General features: G+C 36.1%; 1 protein-coding gene across 1 annotated transcript; it reads left to right on the top strand.

The window, feature by feature from the left end:
* Positions 1–15,726: 15,726 nt before the first annotated feature.
* Positions 15,727–19,331, top strand: LOC107947749 (uncharacterized). The gene is made up of 7 exons (XM_016882276.1): positions 15,727–15,934; positions 16,148–16,480; positions 17,008–17,248; positions 17,391–17,466; positions 17,832–18,113; positions 18,216–18,364; positions 19,271–19,331. Exons 1-7 carry the CDS (start codon positions 15,727–15,729, stop codon positions 19,329–19,331), a joined length of 1,350 nt encoding a protein of 449 aa, XP_016737765.1.

Genomic DNA, 19,331 nt, shown 5'->3' on the forward strand with positions numbered 1-19,331 from the left:
GATCTAGGAGGTAAATAAAATAACCATTCCCTAGCTGAATCTGCTAGGGAAAAAGGGAAAGCGCTCAATTTAATTTGATCCTCAGTTACCCCTTGAGGTTTCATACTCAAACAAACCATATGGAATTCTTTTAAATGCTTGTGGAGGTTTTCATTTTGTAACCCACGAAAAGTTGGCAGTAGTTGAATTAATCCTGATTTTAGCTCGAAATCAGTATCCATAGTAGGATACGTGTGCATAGTGGCGGTTGTTTTGTCGGCGCTTTGGCCAATTGCCGAATTGTCTGAACCATAGGTTGAGGTGCTAAATTAGGGTTTACGTTAACACTAGCGTTAAGCACTTCTTCTGGGGAATCGACTTCTAATTTTTCGCCTTCAAAAGTTTGAGTAGGGTTTTTGTTAACCCTAGACTCTGCTTCGTCGTCGATTCTGATTCTTGGCGGTGGATTACTTTGAGTCCCAACCACCGCTGACTGCTTTTTCTTTAGCTTTGTTTCCTTGCGATTTGCTCTTGCAGTCTTTTCAATCTCCGAATCAAATGTAAGAGTTCCCGGAGCAGATCTGGTCATAAGAAACAAAAAAAACAAGATTAGTACATTACCGGTCCCCAAAAACAGCACCAAAATTTGATGTGATCGTTGAGAGCACGAAAAATATCCTATTCCCTGTAAAATAATGAAAAAGAACAGTAAATGGGAAGTAGGATTGGATTATATGAATGCTTGTTTCTCGAAATCCTAGGCAGAATCGTGTCCAAGAAAACCTGCGTGACAGAAAAAAATAAAAAAAATAACAGAATTAAAAATTTGATTTGGAAAAAATAAAAAACAGAATCTAAAGTTGACTGAAATTGTGTTTACGAAAATAATAAAAATAATAAAGAGAGTTGAAGGAAAAGAAATTCTTATTGGTAGATTCCAGCCTCCAGTTGTCTCATTCCACATTGGGTTCGATCCTTGACTTTTAAATGACCATTCTCAACTCAAGTAAGCCAGTTATAGTGGAAGAGGATGCCTTAGACCACCAGCTCCAAAGATTAGACTTACGATTTTTAGGGAACCTGACTCTAGCCAGTAATTTATGCTAGATCAACTCTTCTCAATGGCGAATCCCACGCCATTTCGTTTCTTTGGCTCGCTAACCTTTGAAGTAGTAAGTTAACGAACCGACTATGCAATCCTTCCAAAACATACAAAACGGCCACCTTTGCATATGCTGAAAAGCTTACTTCTTAAGGGCCATGGATGGAAGTGTCAGCCCGTAGTGCGGAAAAATGATGAATACTTGGCGAGAAGGCTAAGTACAGATTTTAGGCCTCAAGAACTCTTTTTAGGGAATATTGACAACTTTCTGCTAGATAGGTTTTAGTGGCTCATGATAATGGTGGAAAAAGAAATAAATATAAAAATGGAAAAGGGAATTTTATTGAAAGAAAATATGAAGAAACAAAAGCCTAGACTTTTAGAGGGAGAGTGTTTACAGAAAAAGATGAACACCAAATAGAGTCACTTCACACCCTATTTATAGTGCTAGAGAGATAGTCTAATTTAACTTAAATTCTAAAAAGATAAATACATTTAATTAAAGATAAATGAAGATAATTAAAATAAAATCCTAAAATTAAATAATCCTAATAATTATCTTGATATTAATCATCCTAATATAAATAAAATGGAGTCTTATAAAATAAAATCTCTTCTTTTTACATTTTTAGTCCTTGTGTCTTCCATGCTCGCACTTTTGGCACAATCTTTTTCCTGTGTCGCATATCAGCCCATTGTGTCTCCAAATTCGCACTTTTGTCCTTTAATTTTGCTTTTGCCTCCAAATCAGTCCCTAATCGATAAAAAGACATAAATAGCTTAAATTAGTAGGATCAAGCTAAGAATAAACACATGATTAATACATAAAAATATGTTATTTTAGAGCATTATCAGCCGACTCGTCTCTCTAATTGTCAGCAAACAGGATTCCAACCCAACGTGCACTTTTTGACTTAAAATCGAGTTAGTTTTAAGGGATGAGTTGTCAATCCTGATACTTAGGAAAAATAGGGATACCAATTGGAAGGATTTTTAGCACCAATACATATCTCACGATTCCCGACAGGAAAGAACACCGGCCTAAAACCAAGATGGAATTTATTGAAGAATGAAATTATTCATGCTTTGTATACTTTGAAATGTGATTTGATGATGATGGTGAAGAATGAGAAAGAAATGTACTTCCAAATAATTAAACCAATTTTGTATAAATAAGGAAATGTAAATGAAAGTAGCAATATGCTTACGTCAAATTGAAAGAAAGAGAAAATAATTCTATTCAATTTCAAATTGAAGTCAGAATGTAGAATTAAGTGTCTTTCCTAAGTGCATTAAGGCCCTATTTATATACATGGAATTTACTAATTTTGGCCTTAACCACTTTAATATAAAATAAAAATAAAAATAAAAATATTTTTATTTTATTTTTGGCTTTTACATTGTCAAAGAAATTGATAAATCCTTGGCTTTCTCGACATTTTTTATTCGGCCCCATTTTATTGATTGTGTTTTAATTTGGTCTTTTTCTGCTTGTTTTTTTCTCTTAGCATCCCAATTACACCCCTGACAAGATTAAAACATAAAAGCACTAATTTAGCAGGGATCAATTCAGCAATAAACCGAATTAAACACAAAATGTCATGCAAATTAACATGTTATCAAATCCCCCTACTTGTCCTCAAGCATATTGTTCCTTCAAACATTAGAAATTATTCTAAAATTTATTAAAAATTGAGCCTCTTTTTCACATCCATAAACAATGCAAACAACATAGGCAAAAATAAATAAATGCTCAGAATATATAGTTTGATTAACAAGTGTCATAAAACTGAAATATATTAACTAAATCATTTCACTAAATTGAGTTTGAATCCAAAATTTGCAAGGTATTATTATTTAATCATGCATTCATAAAAAATTTTAGACACGATCAAACTTTTTTACGCGAACTAGGGTGACAACCCAAGCACCCTATCCCAGTTACTCAGTTCAAACAATCTGTTTTTTTTTTGGAGGCTTGTTAGCGGAATGTTTGTAGGTTTTCGATTTGTCACTCGAACCCTTTTACGTGAGATAAGATGACAACCCAAGCACCTCAACCCGGTTACTAAATTCAATCACGTTTTCAAAACTTTCACTCATAACTTGAGCCTTTATTAATTTATTTATTTTTCATTTTATTTATTTACTTATATACAAGAAATTTTTTTTTCCAAACATTCAATTTATATGAAATATCAAGTTACATATATCAACTTTAAAACACATATGTTGATTAATTTAGATACTTGAACATTTTAATTCAAAAATTGCCCAATTGTCCAAATTGACTAAGTAATGAGATTAGAGGCTCAATGTCAAATAAACTATCAAATAAATCTAGCATAAGTTTGAACATATGCAAAAAAAAAAATGCAGTAAAAATCAATCAATCATCCATGCATACTTACTATTTTCATCCCCTCACTTAATCTATCCTTGTCATCAAGCTTGTTTTATATGTAATAAAGTTCAGTAACTCAAACAACAAGCAAAGAGAAAGGTTAAGAAGACTTCCCATGTGTTTCTAACGATGTTGTCGGCATTGAGAAATAATTGTCAGCATTTAGCACGGCATGCCCACGCCACCATTAGTATCTGATTTTGGAAAATTTGACAACCTCTATAATGTACCTGAAAAGAGCACATGAACCTGATTAAATAATAATATGGTTATTATTTATTTTATTTTTAATCCAAATTAAATTGAAATTAAAAAAAATTCAATAAATTAAAAATAAATTTGGCTTGCCTCCCAAAAAATGCTTTTGTTTAACGTCGTTAGCTCGACGACCTTAAATGTTATCTGTTTGGCTCATTAAGAATTAATTTTTCCATCTCGTGCACTTGGATATTTTTGCAGAAAAGTTTTGACCTTTGCCCACTAACCTTGAAGCCCTCTCGGATTCCCCTATCACTAGTAGATTGAGGCGTCTTTGAGCTTCTCCGTTCAAGTTTGCATTTCTCTCTGTCGAAATCCTTGTACGTTTTGGAAATGGTTTTAGCTCTAATTTCGAGGCTTTCATGACAGCTTCACGTATTGGTTTGTTAATTATATATAATTCCTCTTGCATAAATCAAGATCTACATTCCTGCAAGGCACGATTTGTAACTTATCATTGGGATGACCCATATCCCTATAAACATTAAACTTAACCACTTCTCAGTCAAATTCCATAGTGAGTGTTCCACTCTAAACATCAATTTTCATTCGCATGGTACTCAAAAATTGTCTCTTAAAAAGTATCTCAGACGAATTGACTGAGTTGTCATCCTCCATGTTGATGATGTAGAAGTCTGCAGGAAATATCAGTTCGTTTACCTTAACAAGAACGTTTTCCAGCACTCCTTCCAGATGCACTACAGATCTATTTGCAAGTTGAATAATTACGCCTATTTCCTTCAAATGACTTGCATTAAGTAGTTTATAAATTGACAAAGGCATAACATTAATTGATGTGCCTAAGTCACACATGGCTTTTTTAGTACCGACATTACCTATTTCGCAAGATATGAAAAACATACATTGGTTCTTACATTTAGGTGGTACTTTCCTTTGTAAAACGGTGAAGATATTTTCTTTGAAACTCATCTTTTCATAGCCTAGGAGCTTCATCTTACTTGTGCATAATTCTTTTAAGAATTTTGTATACCACAGAATTTGTTTAATCGCATCAAGAAAAGGTATGTTGATTTCTACCTTTTGAAAGATGTCGATGATCTCCTTCTCTTCTTGCTCCTTCTTGCATTTGACTAGTCTTCTAGGAAACGGATGTGGTATAACAAATGGTTTTTGTAGTGTTAACTCTATTGGAGCCTTTGTGTCAAGTTTCTTCTTATCTCAACCAATGTTGTGGGCACAACTCGTGCCAAGTACGGGCTCCAAAAACTTCCTACTCATCAACGTCATACCACTTACATTGTATTGAGGATTAGGCTCAGTTTGGGACGGCAGCTTACCTTGGGACTCCAAAAGACTAACCGTGAGCACAAGCTTGCTCACTTGCTTATTTAACTCCTGCAAATGTATTTCAGTTTTTTGCTGAAACTTCTCAATACTATTTACTAGTCTTTCCTCTATGGCTTCCAAATATGTCTTTGGGGGTGGTAATTGTTGATTCAGAGGCGGTCTTTATTGGTAAGATTGATTAAACTGATGATTCGACTTATAGCTTAGATTTTGGTGATCCTTCTATCCCATATTATATGAGTTCGAGTAGGTGCTATATCACCTTTGGGGCGGTCTTGAAAAGTTTCCGACAACATTTTCTTGTTTTGTTGAATCCTAATGTAAATTCGAACATGAGTTTGTTGGATGGCCTGGCTTAGCGCAAATTTCGCACAATTGTACTGGGCCCATTTTATCTATAAGCAAAGTTTGAACAAGGTTAGTTAGCTTATCAATTTTATCTTCTAGAGATAGATAACTTAACCCATGAACCTGTATCGTGGGTTCTATAGCCGGTTAGAATTGTTGAGAATTAGCAGCTATTGTTGAAATCAACTCTCTCTAAAGAGTCATAATGACTAGTGTCACTCCACTTGCAGCATCTATCATATTCATTTCCATCGAAAGAAACCCCTCATAGAAATACTACAAAAGTGATTGTTCAGTCAGTCCATGTTGTAGGCAACTTGCACACAACTTTTTGTATCGCTCCTAATAATGGTAGGTCGATTCAGTCTCTTTCTGACGGATTCCACAATGTCTCTTCTTAGTTCGACTGCTCGAGCTATAGGGAAGAACCTGTCAAGAAACAAACGAGACATGTCAGGCCTTGTGTTGACAGATCCTGAGGGTAAATAAAATAGCCACCCTCTAGCTGAGTCAGCTAATGAGAAAGGAAAAACACGATGTTTGATTTGGCCTGAGGCTTCATGCTTGTGCACACTATATAAAACTCTTTAAGGTGAGTGTGCATATTTTTGTTCTGTAATCCACAGAAAATGGTAGTTAATGAATCAAACCCGATTTCAACTCGAACGGCATTCCTCCTACAGGATAGGTTATATATAAGGGTTGTTGTTCATCTGGTGCCGCTGCGAGCTGGCGTATAGTTTGTTCGGCCATCATGTCTGGTTCGTCAAACTAAAAAATTTCCTCAACGTATGATACAGTTTCGAATCTGGTATTTGGCCGTTTACAGCGTTGAAAGGCTTCTTTCCATAGTTGCTGGGCCAATTTCTCAATTTTTGGTTCAAACTCTAGTGTTTTCGGTTCTAATCTGTTCATAAGGTAAACAAAAAAAATTAGAAAAAATATCTCCAATCCCTAGCAACAATGCCAAAATTTGATGGGCATCGAAACCACCAAAAATAATTCCTATAAAAATAACTCTAAATAGTAGTAAAGAGTGGTAGTAAGGTCGAATCCATAAGGATTGGATGTTATAATCAATTTCTGCGTTTAACTTGTGAACAGAACATTTCTCGTGTCGAAAGTTGTGGCAAAAGTCATGCCCGCGACTCCAAACGTACCTGCAAAAGAAATAAACAAATAAATCAGGGGGTTTTGAAAATATTTAGAAAGTAAATAGTCGAATCAACATAAATAAACAATTAATTAATATTATAAATAAATTTAAATCGAAAAATAAATTTAGATTTTTTTAAACAGAGATAATTAAGCCTTAGCCCTAGACTCGGTGGGTTCCGGATTAAGAATCGCTCCTCGAAAATTAATCTTCTCCTCCAAACGATAAGCTGGTTATAGCAGTTAAGAACATCTTAACTACCAATTCTTCCTCTCGTACGACCTACAAACCAACCCTTACCGATTATCTAACCGAGATACACGTGTTCCAGATTCAAGATTCCAGCAGCCTTGCGCTCTGAAGAACCCAACTCGAATTAACGACCTCAACCATGTGGGTTATTTAAACCCGATCACTTCTTCCTTGATATGTTCTCGGAGAATCGAATATAGCACAGCCGAATCGTCTCTCCAATTTTCAGCAAACACGACTCCAACCCAACGTGTACTTTTTGACTTGAAATCGAGTCAGCTTTAAGGGATGAGTTGTCAATCCCGATATTTAGGAGAAATGAGAATAGCGATTGGAAGGATTTTTAGCATGAATACATATCTCACGATTCTCGAATGGAAAGAACACTAGCCTAAAGCCAAGATGGAAATTAATGAAGCATGAAATTATTCATGCTTTGTAGACTTTGAAATGTGATTTGATGATGATAGTGAAGAATGAGAAAAAAAGGTACTTGGAAAGTAATTAGACCAATTTTGTAAAAACAAGGAAATGTAAATGAAAGTAGCAGTATGGTCACGCCAAATTGAATGAAAAAGAAAATAATTCTATTCAATTCCAAATTCAAGTCAAAATGTAGAATTAAGTGTCTTTCCTAAGTGCATTAAGACCCTATTTATATACATGTAATTTACTAATTTTGGCCTTAACCACTTTAACATAAAATCAAATAAATAAATAAATAAATAAATAAAATAAGATTTTTTTTTCTATTTTTGGCTTTTACAAAGGCAAAAAAAATTTGATGAGTCCTTGGCTTTCTCCACATTTTTTATCCGGCCCCATTTTATTGATTGTGTTTCAATTTGGTCCTTTTTTGCTCGTTTTTGTCTCTTAGCGTCCTAATTGCATCCCTGACAAGATTAAAACATAAAAGCACTAATTTAGCAAGGATCAATTCAGAAATAAACCAAATTAAACACAAAATGTCATGCAAATTAACTTGTTATCACTTTTTGATTCATAAAAAGACAACTCAAATAAAAAATTTGATGCAAACTGACACTTAGTTCTGCCTTCAAAAATAATTTTAATTCAACCTGTGTTATCCCATCGAGATATTACCATGATTTGGTTATAATTCATAGTTAGAGAATAAATCAAAAATTTTGAGATCCGAGCATGTTTTATCTTGTGCAAATCATGCATGGGTTTTTAGTCTTACACTACGTAGGTCATATCCAAATTCGTTTTACTCTAAATATGGATATATTTGGATTTTAAATTTAATTATACATTATAATAATTGATTATGATTATAATTATTCAGATGTCATGAAAAAAAAAAACAAAAAGCTTAGGATCAATTTGTTACTTGGAACTTGTATTTCTTTATAAAATTCATAAAGGTTTTATTAGTCAATTGGCCCCTAAATTCCTTAATTTTCAAATTGATTATTAATTTTATTTTTGACAAGAGTAGTCTCAAACGATCAATTTCATCCCAATTTACTTTAGTAACCAGTATCAAGCAAAAAATTGACATATGGCATAATCTTGTTAGTCACATACATCTTTTGGATAAAATGGGAAAGAATTGATAGTTTAAGAACCGCTTCTGACAAAAAAATATCTAAGGATCAATCTGAAAATTTAATTTAATTTCCAATTTATAAATAATTATTTTTAAATTACTTATAATCCCTCTCATTCTTAAAGAATCCAGAATATTATGTATTGCCTTTGAACCCACATCCTTTAAAATATTAACGATGCCAACTAAATTAAAATTCAATCCACCCATTAATATTTATCCAGTTTAAGCAAATAATAATTATTTTTTATTACGCGATTTGAGGATTTGAATTTTAAACCCCCTACTTTTCATACATTTAAGTCTTATTATGTCTTTCACTCCAATTTTTAATTCGATTTTTATCTTGCTATTTGTCATATGGTTATATGTAATAACTAGACTATTGCATATCTACGATGTGGATAAAAAAATTATGTAAAAAAATATATTTATAAAAAAATTATGTAAAAATACCCTTATAATAATTTTTACTACTTTGTAAAAATAATAAGTTTTTAATCATTTTCTAATACAATTATGGTTCCAGCTACAACAACAGTTGCAACTTGAGCGGTAATTGATCTGAAAATCATAACTTGCAATATTTGCGATTGACAATCTTTTGATTCTTTGAGCTAAATTTATTTGGACTCTCGACTTGTGTGTTTCTGGAAGTGTTTGTGGCTCAACTTTGATGTTGATCTAATGCAAAAACAAATCACAAAGGATCAGACTTCAACCATATCAAGCAAATTGTATTCTCTATTTTATAGAGATTGGATTGGACTAACTAAAGAATATCTTAAAAATCTCAACATTTATCTTAGCCTTTATTAAGGATAATATCATAACAATCTGAAAGGGTAATTTAGTGGGAATTTGATTATAATTGACATGTAACATAGCAAGCTCAAAATTCTTACATATTTTCGGCTTGTTAGTTAAAAAAACACGTGAGAGAGATCACTGACTTTTATGAGTAATGTAAGGCTGAAAAGGTATAATGATCTAAAACAGTATTACTGGTGGTCCAGAATGAAAAGAGATATTTCTGACTTTGTTTCGAAATGTTTAATTTGTCAGCAAGTTAAAGCTGAACATCAGGTGCCATCTAGTTTGTTACAACCTATCATGGTTCCGAAGTGGAAATGGGATCGAGTAACAATGGATTTTGTTTCGGGTTTACCCCTGTCTCCGAGAAAGAAAGATGCTATCTGGGTTGTAGTTGATCGATTGACGAAATCAACCCATTTTATTCTGGTACGATCTGATTACTCACTAGATAAGTTGGCTGAGTTATACATTTCCGATATTGTGAGATTGCAAGGTGTGCCATTATCTATTGTATCAGACAGAGATATGAGATCACATCACGATTCTGGAAGAAGTTGCAAGATACTCTAGGCACTAAATTGCATTTCAATACTATTTTTCACCCGCAAACGGATGGTCAATCCGAGTGGATTATTCAGAAACTCGAGGATATGTTGAGATGTTGTATTCTTGAGTTTGAAGGAACGTGGGAACAGTATTTGCCTTTGATTGAATTCGCTTATAATAATAGTTTTTGGTCGAGCATTAAAATGGCACCATACGAAGCTTTACATGGTTGCAAATGCCGTACACCTTTGTATTGGACGGAGCTCAGCGAAAATAAGATTCATGGGATTGATTTGATAAAAGAAACTGAACAGAAAGTGAAAGTGATCCGAGATAGTCTGAAAATAGCTTCTGATCGTCAGAAATCATATGCAGATTTGAAAAGAAAAGACATTGAATTTAAGATAAGCAACAAAGTGTTTTTAAAGGTATCTCCGTGGAAAAAAGTGCTTCGGTTTGGTAGAAAAGGCAAATTGAGTCCGAGGTTTATTGGACCGTATAAGATTAATGAGCATATTGGATCGGTATCATATAAATTATTGTTACCACCCGAGTTAGAAAAGATTCATGATGTGTCTCATGTATCGATGCTTCGACGATACAGATCTGATCCATCGCATGTGATTTCCCCATCTGAGATTGAAATTCAGTCTGATATGACTTATGAAGAAAAGTCGATCCGTATCTTAGCTCGCGAGGTTCAAGGACTGCGAAATAAGAAAATTTTGTTAGTAAAAGTGATGTGGCATCGACATGGTATTGAAGAGGCCACGTAGGAGCCTGAAGATGCTATGAGACGACAATATCCGAATCTATTTAACGGTAAGATTTTCGGGGACAAAAATCCCTAAATGGGGAGAATCGTAACAGTCCGGTTTAGACCCTAGTTGGAATAGTAGTTTTGGGACCACATATTCGAGTAAGAAAAATAGTTAAATATTATTTTTCGTGCTTATGATGTGTGAATTAATATGTGTGAAAGTTTCATATGAAAATTTAATCGTTTGTGTGCTTAATTTGATAAAAAGACCTAATCGCGTAAAATGTAAAAGTTGCTTGCTATATGTTAAAAGTGCCTACTTGATTTGGCTTATTAATTGTGAGGTCCTTATGTGGTTATTTGACCATTATAAGTTTGAATAGACATTAATAACCATCCACTAGTTGATTTTATAATGGTTATTAAAAGGGTAAATTAGTAAATTGTTTATTAAATGAATTAAAATAAAAAAAGACATGAAAATATGGTCATTTTGTGTTCATAATCAACCGAAAATCATATTAAAAGAAAAGAAAAAGAGATTTAAGGTTTCGCCACACACAAGGCTTAATTCAAAGTTCATTTTTTAATTTATTTTCGATAATTTCTACGTTTTTGTAATCGTTGCTTTGTGTTTTACTAAGCCCATGCCTCAATTTCTAATTTTGATGATGAATTTGAAATTTTTCATGGATAAATTCATGAGTTTTATGTTGTTATATGATGAAATATGAAAGTTTGATTTGCGTTTATATGTTTTGTCTTTAGATTTTTTATGATTTTGAGTAAAATAGGCTAAATTGTGAAATCTATAAATTGAGGGACTAAAATGTGAAATAAATGAAATGTATAGACTTGTATGAGAGCTATGAAAATTCGGCTAAGCTTGTGTACAAGCAAACTTTGTGCATTTTGTGATTTTGTGAATTAGGGACTAAAGTGTCAAAATGTGAAAATGTGAGGGCTAGTTTGCAATATGCCTTAATTGTGTGTATATGGATTGGTTTGAATGATTTAGTGAATAAAAGGGTTAATTTTGAATACATATAGATCAAGAAAAGAGGAATTCAGATTTAGACTAAGGGAAATCGAAGGTTATTGAGTAAACAATCCGAGTTGACAACTCTGAGTACAAGGTAAGTTCGTACGTAAAACATGATGTTATAAGTATGTTTTGATGTTTTTTTATACATAGATTGTATATACATTTAGTTTGGATGAATACGATGATAAATCAATGGTATTTGGCACTAAGTGTGCGATACCGAGATAGCTTTAGTTAATTGAGAAAGCACTAAGTGTGCGGAATTATTATAGCTTCGACTAATCTTTAAAACACTAAGTGTGCAGATGTTTAAAGCATTGGTAATTTTGAAAAGTCTTAAAATATCTGAACAAGAGGTGAGAATGAAAATGAATGAATACGGGAATGTTCAGGTAAGTTTAATACCTATGTGGTAGATGGTATTATGCATATAAAGTTTATTGAATTGGTGTAAATATATGGATGATGTTGGCATGAAATTGATAGATGAGTAGAGAATTTATAAGTACTTATGTGTTGTTGTTTCATATTTTATATACTGTTGTTGATTTTGGTACGAACTTACTAAGCTTTTGAAAGCTTACTTTGTGTGTGTTTGCATTGTTTTATAGATATCGAAGCTAATGTGAGTTCGAGGATCGTTAAGGATCATCATCACACTATTGAACTTCATTTTGGTACTTTGAAAATGCATATATTAAAGCCTGACATGTATAGGCTAGAAGTGTTTAGATTATGTTTTATGATTGTATATATTTAGCCATGTTATATGGCTTGGTATGGATGTGATTATGATATGGTTTTGGTATATGAATTATGAGGAAATATGATATATTTAGTGTGTTTGTGTATGAATATAAAAAATGGTAAGATATGTAAGCTTTTGGCATGTGTTAGCTATGGTAATTGATAAGGTTTGGTCATGAAGTTGAAACTTATGTTTGGTATGATTTTATTTTAGATTTGTTATGATTTGGTTAATGTATTGAGATAGAAATTTGTTTGGAAATTATATGTCATGAATGGCTTATGTTTTGGTTGTGAATTGGTCATAAAATGTTGTGCAAATATGCTTAGTTTGGTGCTTGTAGGTTTGACCCAATTAGGGTGGCAATTTGGCTATTCAAATGGCCTATTTTTATCTACACGGGTAGGGACACGAGCGTGTGTCTCAACCATGTACGACACACGGCTTTGCTGCACGGCCGTGTGTCATCTGGGGTACCCTACAATTGTAAGTCAGGCTCGAGCACGGTCAAGGAACACGGGCGTGTGGCTAGCCTTGTGGCCCAAGTCAGATTCGACTATGGCCAAAGCACACGGGCGTGTCTCGTGGCCGTGTGAGCAAGTCCGTATGTATGCCTTATTTTGTCATGGCCTAGACACACGGGCGTGTCTAATGTCGTGTAAGGCACACGGCCTTTTCAAACAGGCGTGTGACCTGTACTTGTTTGAAAAATGTTTAAATTTTGGAGAAATTTTGTATGTGTTCGGTTTAGTCCCAACCCCTTTCTAATACATTTTTAAGGTCTCGATGACCTATATAAAGGACTCTATATTAATGATTAATCTTTAATGCTTCGATGTTTATTTAATGAATGATAATGTTTCGATTTTGTCCAATAATGTCTTTAACCCTAGTTCGGCAACAGATACGGGTTAGGGTGTTACAGAGTGTGAGCCCATTTTCACTATTTGATTGTTAAGGTTGAACGGGTCACCCAAGTCGACTGTGGACCTACTGTAGGGTCGGTAAGCTTACCTAGACCCCTAACAGAACGAAATAGCTGAATAATCATAATACTCATATATTATATGTATTATTGTGTACTAAGTATGTTGTTAATACGGTATTGAATATATACATGATTCCTTGATTTGGCATGACATGACTATATGATGCATTGCATGGGGAGGGGTTGATATTGATCGAAGGAAATGTACTGAAAGGCTTCGAGCCTAATTTACTGGCAACACCACTGCAAATTACTTTCTAGTGCTGCATTCGGTACTACTTGGAGTGTAGGGATGGGTGGGTTGATTATATCCCCACATGGAGTGCAGGGTTGGACAGACATGGAGTGTAGAGGCTGATTGGGTAGGATTTTGTGATTTCATATCTATTACTGTTATTTTACTGTGATAGGCTAAGGCCCTAATGCTTACTGTACTGGGATGGGCTAAGGCCCAAATTGGACTGATACTGATACTGAAAAGGGTTTAGTCCTAGACTATGATTGGTCGTATATTGGTTGTTTGTTCTGTATAGGGGTTACACACTGATTTTACGAAAACTCACCCTTTTGTTTAATCTGTATAGGTAACCTCCAGACTTAGGCGGATCAGAGCAGTGGAGGACTTAGTGGTGGCCACACGATCTCTTTAAAACCATTTATAGCATTTTTATGATTTTAAGTTTAATTGACCATTTTATTGTAATTATGGCCTTTACGGATTTCTGGTTTAGAATTTGGATTTTATACTGTTTTATGTTTTATAGCTGCTAGTGGCAGGAAAAACTCGGGTTTCCAAACTAGATGAACATTTTATCAAAGTACTATGTATACGCAAACTGTTTTAAAAAGCTTTCGCAAAGTATAACATTTTGGAAATAAATAATGATTTGTAAAGTATTACGTTTTGAAAAAAAATGACACGATTTAGAATTAATATAAAATAATGAGTGGTTGTTTAAACAAAGAAATTATTTTAGCATCGTTATGAGTTCGAAAGCACTATCATGTGATATTTCCAGATTCAGCCATAATATCAAGGCCAAGTTTGGGGTGTTACATTTAGTGGTATCAAAGTCAGGTTGCAAAACTCGGCTGTAGATTTGGGTTCTAAAGAACTGATTTTTGATGATGGAAATTGAAAGTGCTTTTATTAAACATGTGGTACCTCGAGTCTCCGACGTCGATCTTGTAAGTTCTCTGAAACTGTTATGTATTTTAAACTAAAACTGTTATACATAGATTGTACTGAAAACACTTAAGTTAGTGTATATAGATATTATAGTAAAACCGATAGACACTGCGTTGTACGAAAACAAACCTTACACTACTGATACTGCTTCACATAAGATATTTGTTTAATAATTACTGAAATTGTAAACTAATGCATAAAACTGTTAATACAGATAAAACACAAATAGAAAATAAACATGAGAGGTACTCGTGGACGGAGTATTAGAGGAGGTGGTATAGGCCGTAGAGGGGCTTGAGCTGGGTCCTCATCATTAGTCAAACTACCTAATCTGGATACTAATGAGACGCATATTTCACCGGTGACTAAGATTGGATCTAGGTCTCATGATTGTGAGGCTGGGGACGATGAACTATCCCAAGCCATGTTACAGATTCTGGAGAGGGGCGCTGGGCCTAATACTAGAGTTGAAGGCCGCAGGTCGGTTACGGAACGACTCTAGTCTAACAGAGCTGAGCTTTTCAGGGGTATTATTGGAGTTGCCCCTAACATGGCTAAGTATTGGATAGAGACCACAGAGAGGCTTATGGACGATCTGGATCGTACCCCTGAGTAAAAACTAAAGGGTGTTGTATTGCTGCTATGTGATGAGGCATATCAGTGGTGCCTCACTGTTAAGGAGGGCACTCAGCCCGATCGACTGACCTGGAGTTCTTTAAAACTGCATTCCAGGGGAAGTATGTGGGGACCAATTATGTGGATGCTTGTAGGAGAACATTCCTGAATTTGACCCAGGGTGATAGATCAGTGGCCGAGTATAAGGCCGAATTTCTACAACTAAGTCGCTATGCGCGAGGTATGGTGGCGACTAAGTACGAGTGATGTGTTCACTTCGAGAATGACCTTAGGGATAATTTGAGAGTTTTGATAGCTCCACACAGGGAGTGAGACTTTGCTATACTGGTTGATAAGGCAAAAATTGCTGAGAAAGTGGAGCGCACTTAGCACCAGAACAAAGAGAGAGGTAAGAGTAAGAAGGATTCGGAGCCCTCGAGTTTCACTCAGAGGCCTAGGAAAAAGGCCAGAGTTGATGGGCCAATTAGAGTTGGGGCTTCTATCGCTGGTACTGGACATCCGCTGTGTACTGACTACGGTAGAGGCCATTAGGGCGAGTGTTGGAAAAGAATTGGGGCTTGTTTGAGGTGCAGTTCATTAGAGCACCGTAGTAGAGATTGTCCGCGGAGGTCTAATCAGATGCAAGCTCTGGGTACTGGTACTGCACCATATTCGAGAGCAGTTCAGCAACCACCGAAAGGCCGTGGTCAGGCTAGAAGTGGTAATGGATTGGGCCGTAGCCAGAGAGTACCGAGCAGAGGTGCTGGTCCTACTGAGGCGAGGCAGCCGGCTCTAGTTTATGCTGCACGTTGCCACGAGGATAGAGATGCTCTGGACGTCATTACGGGTATATTCTTTATTTATAATGTACCTTATACTGCACTGATAGATATAAGATCCACTCACTCCTATATAACTTGTACCGTATTTGAAAACTTGGGTATACTGATTGAGAGCACTTCGAGTGAGGTCACTGTACTGAGCCCATTGGGGCAATCGATAAGGGTTAACAAACTGTTTAGAGATGTTTCTCTAAAGGTTCAAGGGGCTATCTTTCTAGTTGACCTGATGAAACTACCTTTTGGAGAGTTTGATTTGAAACTGGGAATAGACTGGTTGGTTAAACACCGAGTGAGTTTAGATTGTGCCACAAAAAGTGTTGTATTAAGAACTGAAGAGGATAGCGAGGTGGTCATAATTGGGGAACATCGGAATTACTTATCGAATGTGATTTCTGCATTAAGGGTTGAAAAATTAGTTCGTAAGGGATGTGAGGTGTATCTGGCCTACATCAGTGTTTCAAATTCTGAGGATTCTTTGGTTAAGGATATCAGAACAGTTAAGGACTTTCCGGACGTGTTTCCTAAAAAGCTACCCGGGTTACCTCTGAATCGTGAAGTAGAGTTTAGGATTTAGCTCCTTCTTGGTACAGCTCCAATGTCCATCGCCCCTTATAGAATGACACCGAAAGAGCTCGAGGAGTTTAAGGCTCAGATCCAAGAGTTACTAGATCGTGGGTTCATCTGCCCTAGTGTGTCTTCATGGGGAATACCAATTCTGTTCGTGAAAAAGAAGGATGGATCGATACATATGTGCATTAACTACCGACAATTAAACAAGTTGAAGATTAAGAATAAGTATCCCTTACTGAAGATAGATGATATGTTTGACCAGTTCTAAGGAGCTTCAGTTTTCTCTAAGATTGATCTCTGATCAGAGTATCACCAGTTGAGAGTTAAGGAGGCTGATGTGCATAAGACGGTGTTTAAGACTCTTTATGGGCACTATGAGTTCCTAGTAATCTCATTTGGACTAACTAATGCACCGGCAGCTTTTGTGTATCTGATGAACTGAGTGTTCCAACCCTATCTGGATCAGTTTGTGGTGGTATTTATTGACAACATACTGGTGTATTCGAAGACAAAGATGAACATGATGAACACCTCAGAGTGGTTTTGCGGATCTTGCGAGAGAAACAACTGTACACCAAGTTCAATAAAAATGAGTTCTGGTTACGGGAAGGAACATTTCTGGGCCATGTGGTTTCTGTTGAAGGGATTAGGGTAGATCCCCGGAAGATTGAGGCGGTATTGAAGTGGAAACAACCTAAGAATGTATCTAAAATTTGTAGTTTTCTGGGTCTGGCAGGATATTATCGATGGTTTGTAGAGGGTTTTTCACTAATCGCGGCACCTTTGACTAAGCTGCTACGTAAGGGTGTGCCGTTTAATTGGACTGTTGCGCAACAAGAGAGATTTGAAAAGCTTAAAATCATACTGACTGAGGCCCCTGTCTTGATATAGCCAGAGCCTTGGAAAGAGTTTATTGTCTACAGCGATACATCACATGTCGGGTTGGGATATGTATAGATGCAAGATGGTAAGGTGGTAGCATATGCGTCTTATCAACTTAAAAATTATGAGGTGAATTATCCAAAGCATGACTTGGAGTTGGCCGCTGTGGTATTCGCACTGAAAATCTAGAGGTATTATCTGTATGGTGAGAAGTGTATCATTTACATTGATCACAAGAGCCTCAAGTATCTCCTCACCCAAAAGGAGCTGAATCTTAGGTAGTGTAGATGGATTGAGCTACTTAAGGAGTACGACTGTACGATCGAGTACCACCCTGGTAAGGCTAATGTAGTGGCCGATACACTGAGCTAGAGGGCTATAACTGATCTTAGGGCGATGTTTGCCCACTTGATTTTATTTGATGATTGTAGTCTGTTGGCCGAACTTCAGGTTAAACCAACGTGGATTGAGCAGATTAAGGGTAAACAGATGGAGAATGAGGCACTGAGTCTTCAATTTCGACAAGTTGAGAGTGGTGATATTGTTGATTTTGGACTGAATAGCGAAGGGGTGTTCTATTTTCGTGGCAAAATTTGTGTTCTAAAGGATACTGATTTGAGGCAGTCCATACTGCGAGAAGCGCATAGTATCCCTTATGCTATGTATCCTGGCGGAAATAAGATGTACCGCGACCTTCGTGAGTCATACTGGTGGCCAGGTCTAAAGCGAGAGGTTACTGATTTTATTGGTAAATGTTTGACTTGCCAGCAGGTTAAGGCTGAGCATCAGTTACCTTCGGGGTTATTGCAGCCAGTTAAGATTCCGCTATGAAAGTGGGAGAGAGTGACTATGTACTTTGTTAGCGGGTTGCCCCTAACATCTACTAAGAAGGATTCAGCGTGGGTCATCGTAGATCAATTAACCAAGTGCACCCATTTCATACCGGTTCGTACTAACTACTCGCTGCAGAAGCTGGCTAAACTGTATGTGTCTGAGATAGTGAGACTGCATAGGGTATCGATTTCGATCATCTCTGATAGGGATCTTCGCTTCACGTCTCGGTTCTGGAAGAAGCTACATGAAGCTCTGGGTACTAGATTGGACTTCAGTACTACGTTCCATCCTTAGACGGACGGTCAGTCAGAAAGGGTGATTCAAATACTGGAGGATATGTTAAGAAGTTGCGTGATTGATTTCCGTGGCAGTTGGGAGGAGTACTTGTTGCTAGCAGAGTTTGCTTATAACAACAGCTATTAGTCTAGCATTTAGATAGCACCTTACGAGGCATTATATGGTCGTAGGTGTCGCACTCTTTCATGTTGGACTGAGTTGGGTGAGCTACGTATTTTGGGCCCTGACTAGTTTCTAATACCGAGGATAAGGTTAGATTGATTTGAGACCGATTGAAAGCGGCATCTGATAGAAAAAAGTTTTATGCGGACTTGAAGCGATGTGAGATCGAGTATTCTGTAGGAGACTCCATTTAAGCCATGTGGGCCATACAGGCGTATGGGCCCATAGGGCAGACAACATGAGCATGTGAGCCCATTTTCACTGTTTGACTGCTAAGGTTGCACGGGTCGCCCGAGTCGGCTGTAGACCTACTGTAAGGTCGGTAAGCTTACCTAGACCCCTAACTGAACGAAATAGCTGAATAACCATAATACCCATATATGATATGTATGATTGTGTACTGAGCATGTTGTTAATACGATATTGAATATATGCATGATACCTTGATTTGGCATGACATGACTGTATGATGCATTGCATGGGGAGGGGTTGATATTGATCAAAGGAAGTGTACTGAAAGGCTTCAAGCCTAATTTACTGGCAACACCGCTACAAATTACTGTATAGTACCGCATTCAGTACTACTTGGAGTGTAGGGATGGGTGGGTTGATTATATCTCTACATGGAGTGAATGGTTGGACAAAGATGGAGTGTAA

The sequence above is a fragment of the Gossypium hirsutum genome, chromosome A12, assembly GCF_007990345.1.
Source record: "Gossypium hirsutum isolate 1008001.06 chromosome A12, Gossypium_hirsutum_v2.1, whole genome shotgun sequence".
NCBI lineage: Eukaryota > Viridiplantae > Streptophyta > Magnoliopsida > Malvales > Malvaceae > Gossypium > Gossypium hirsutum.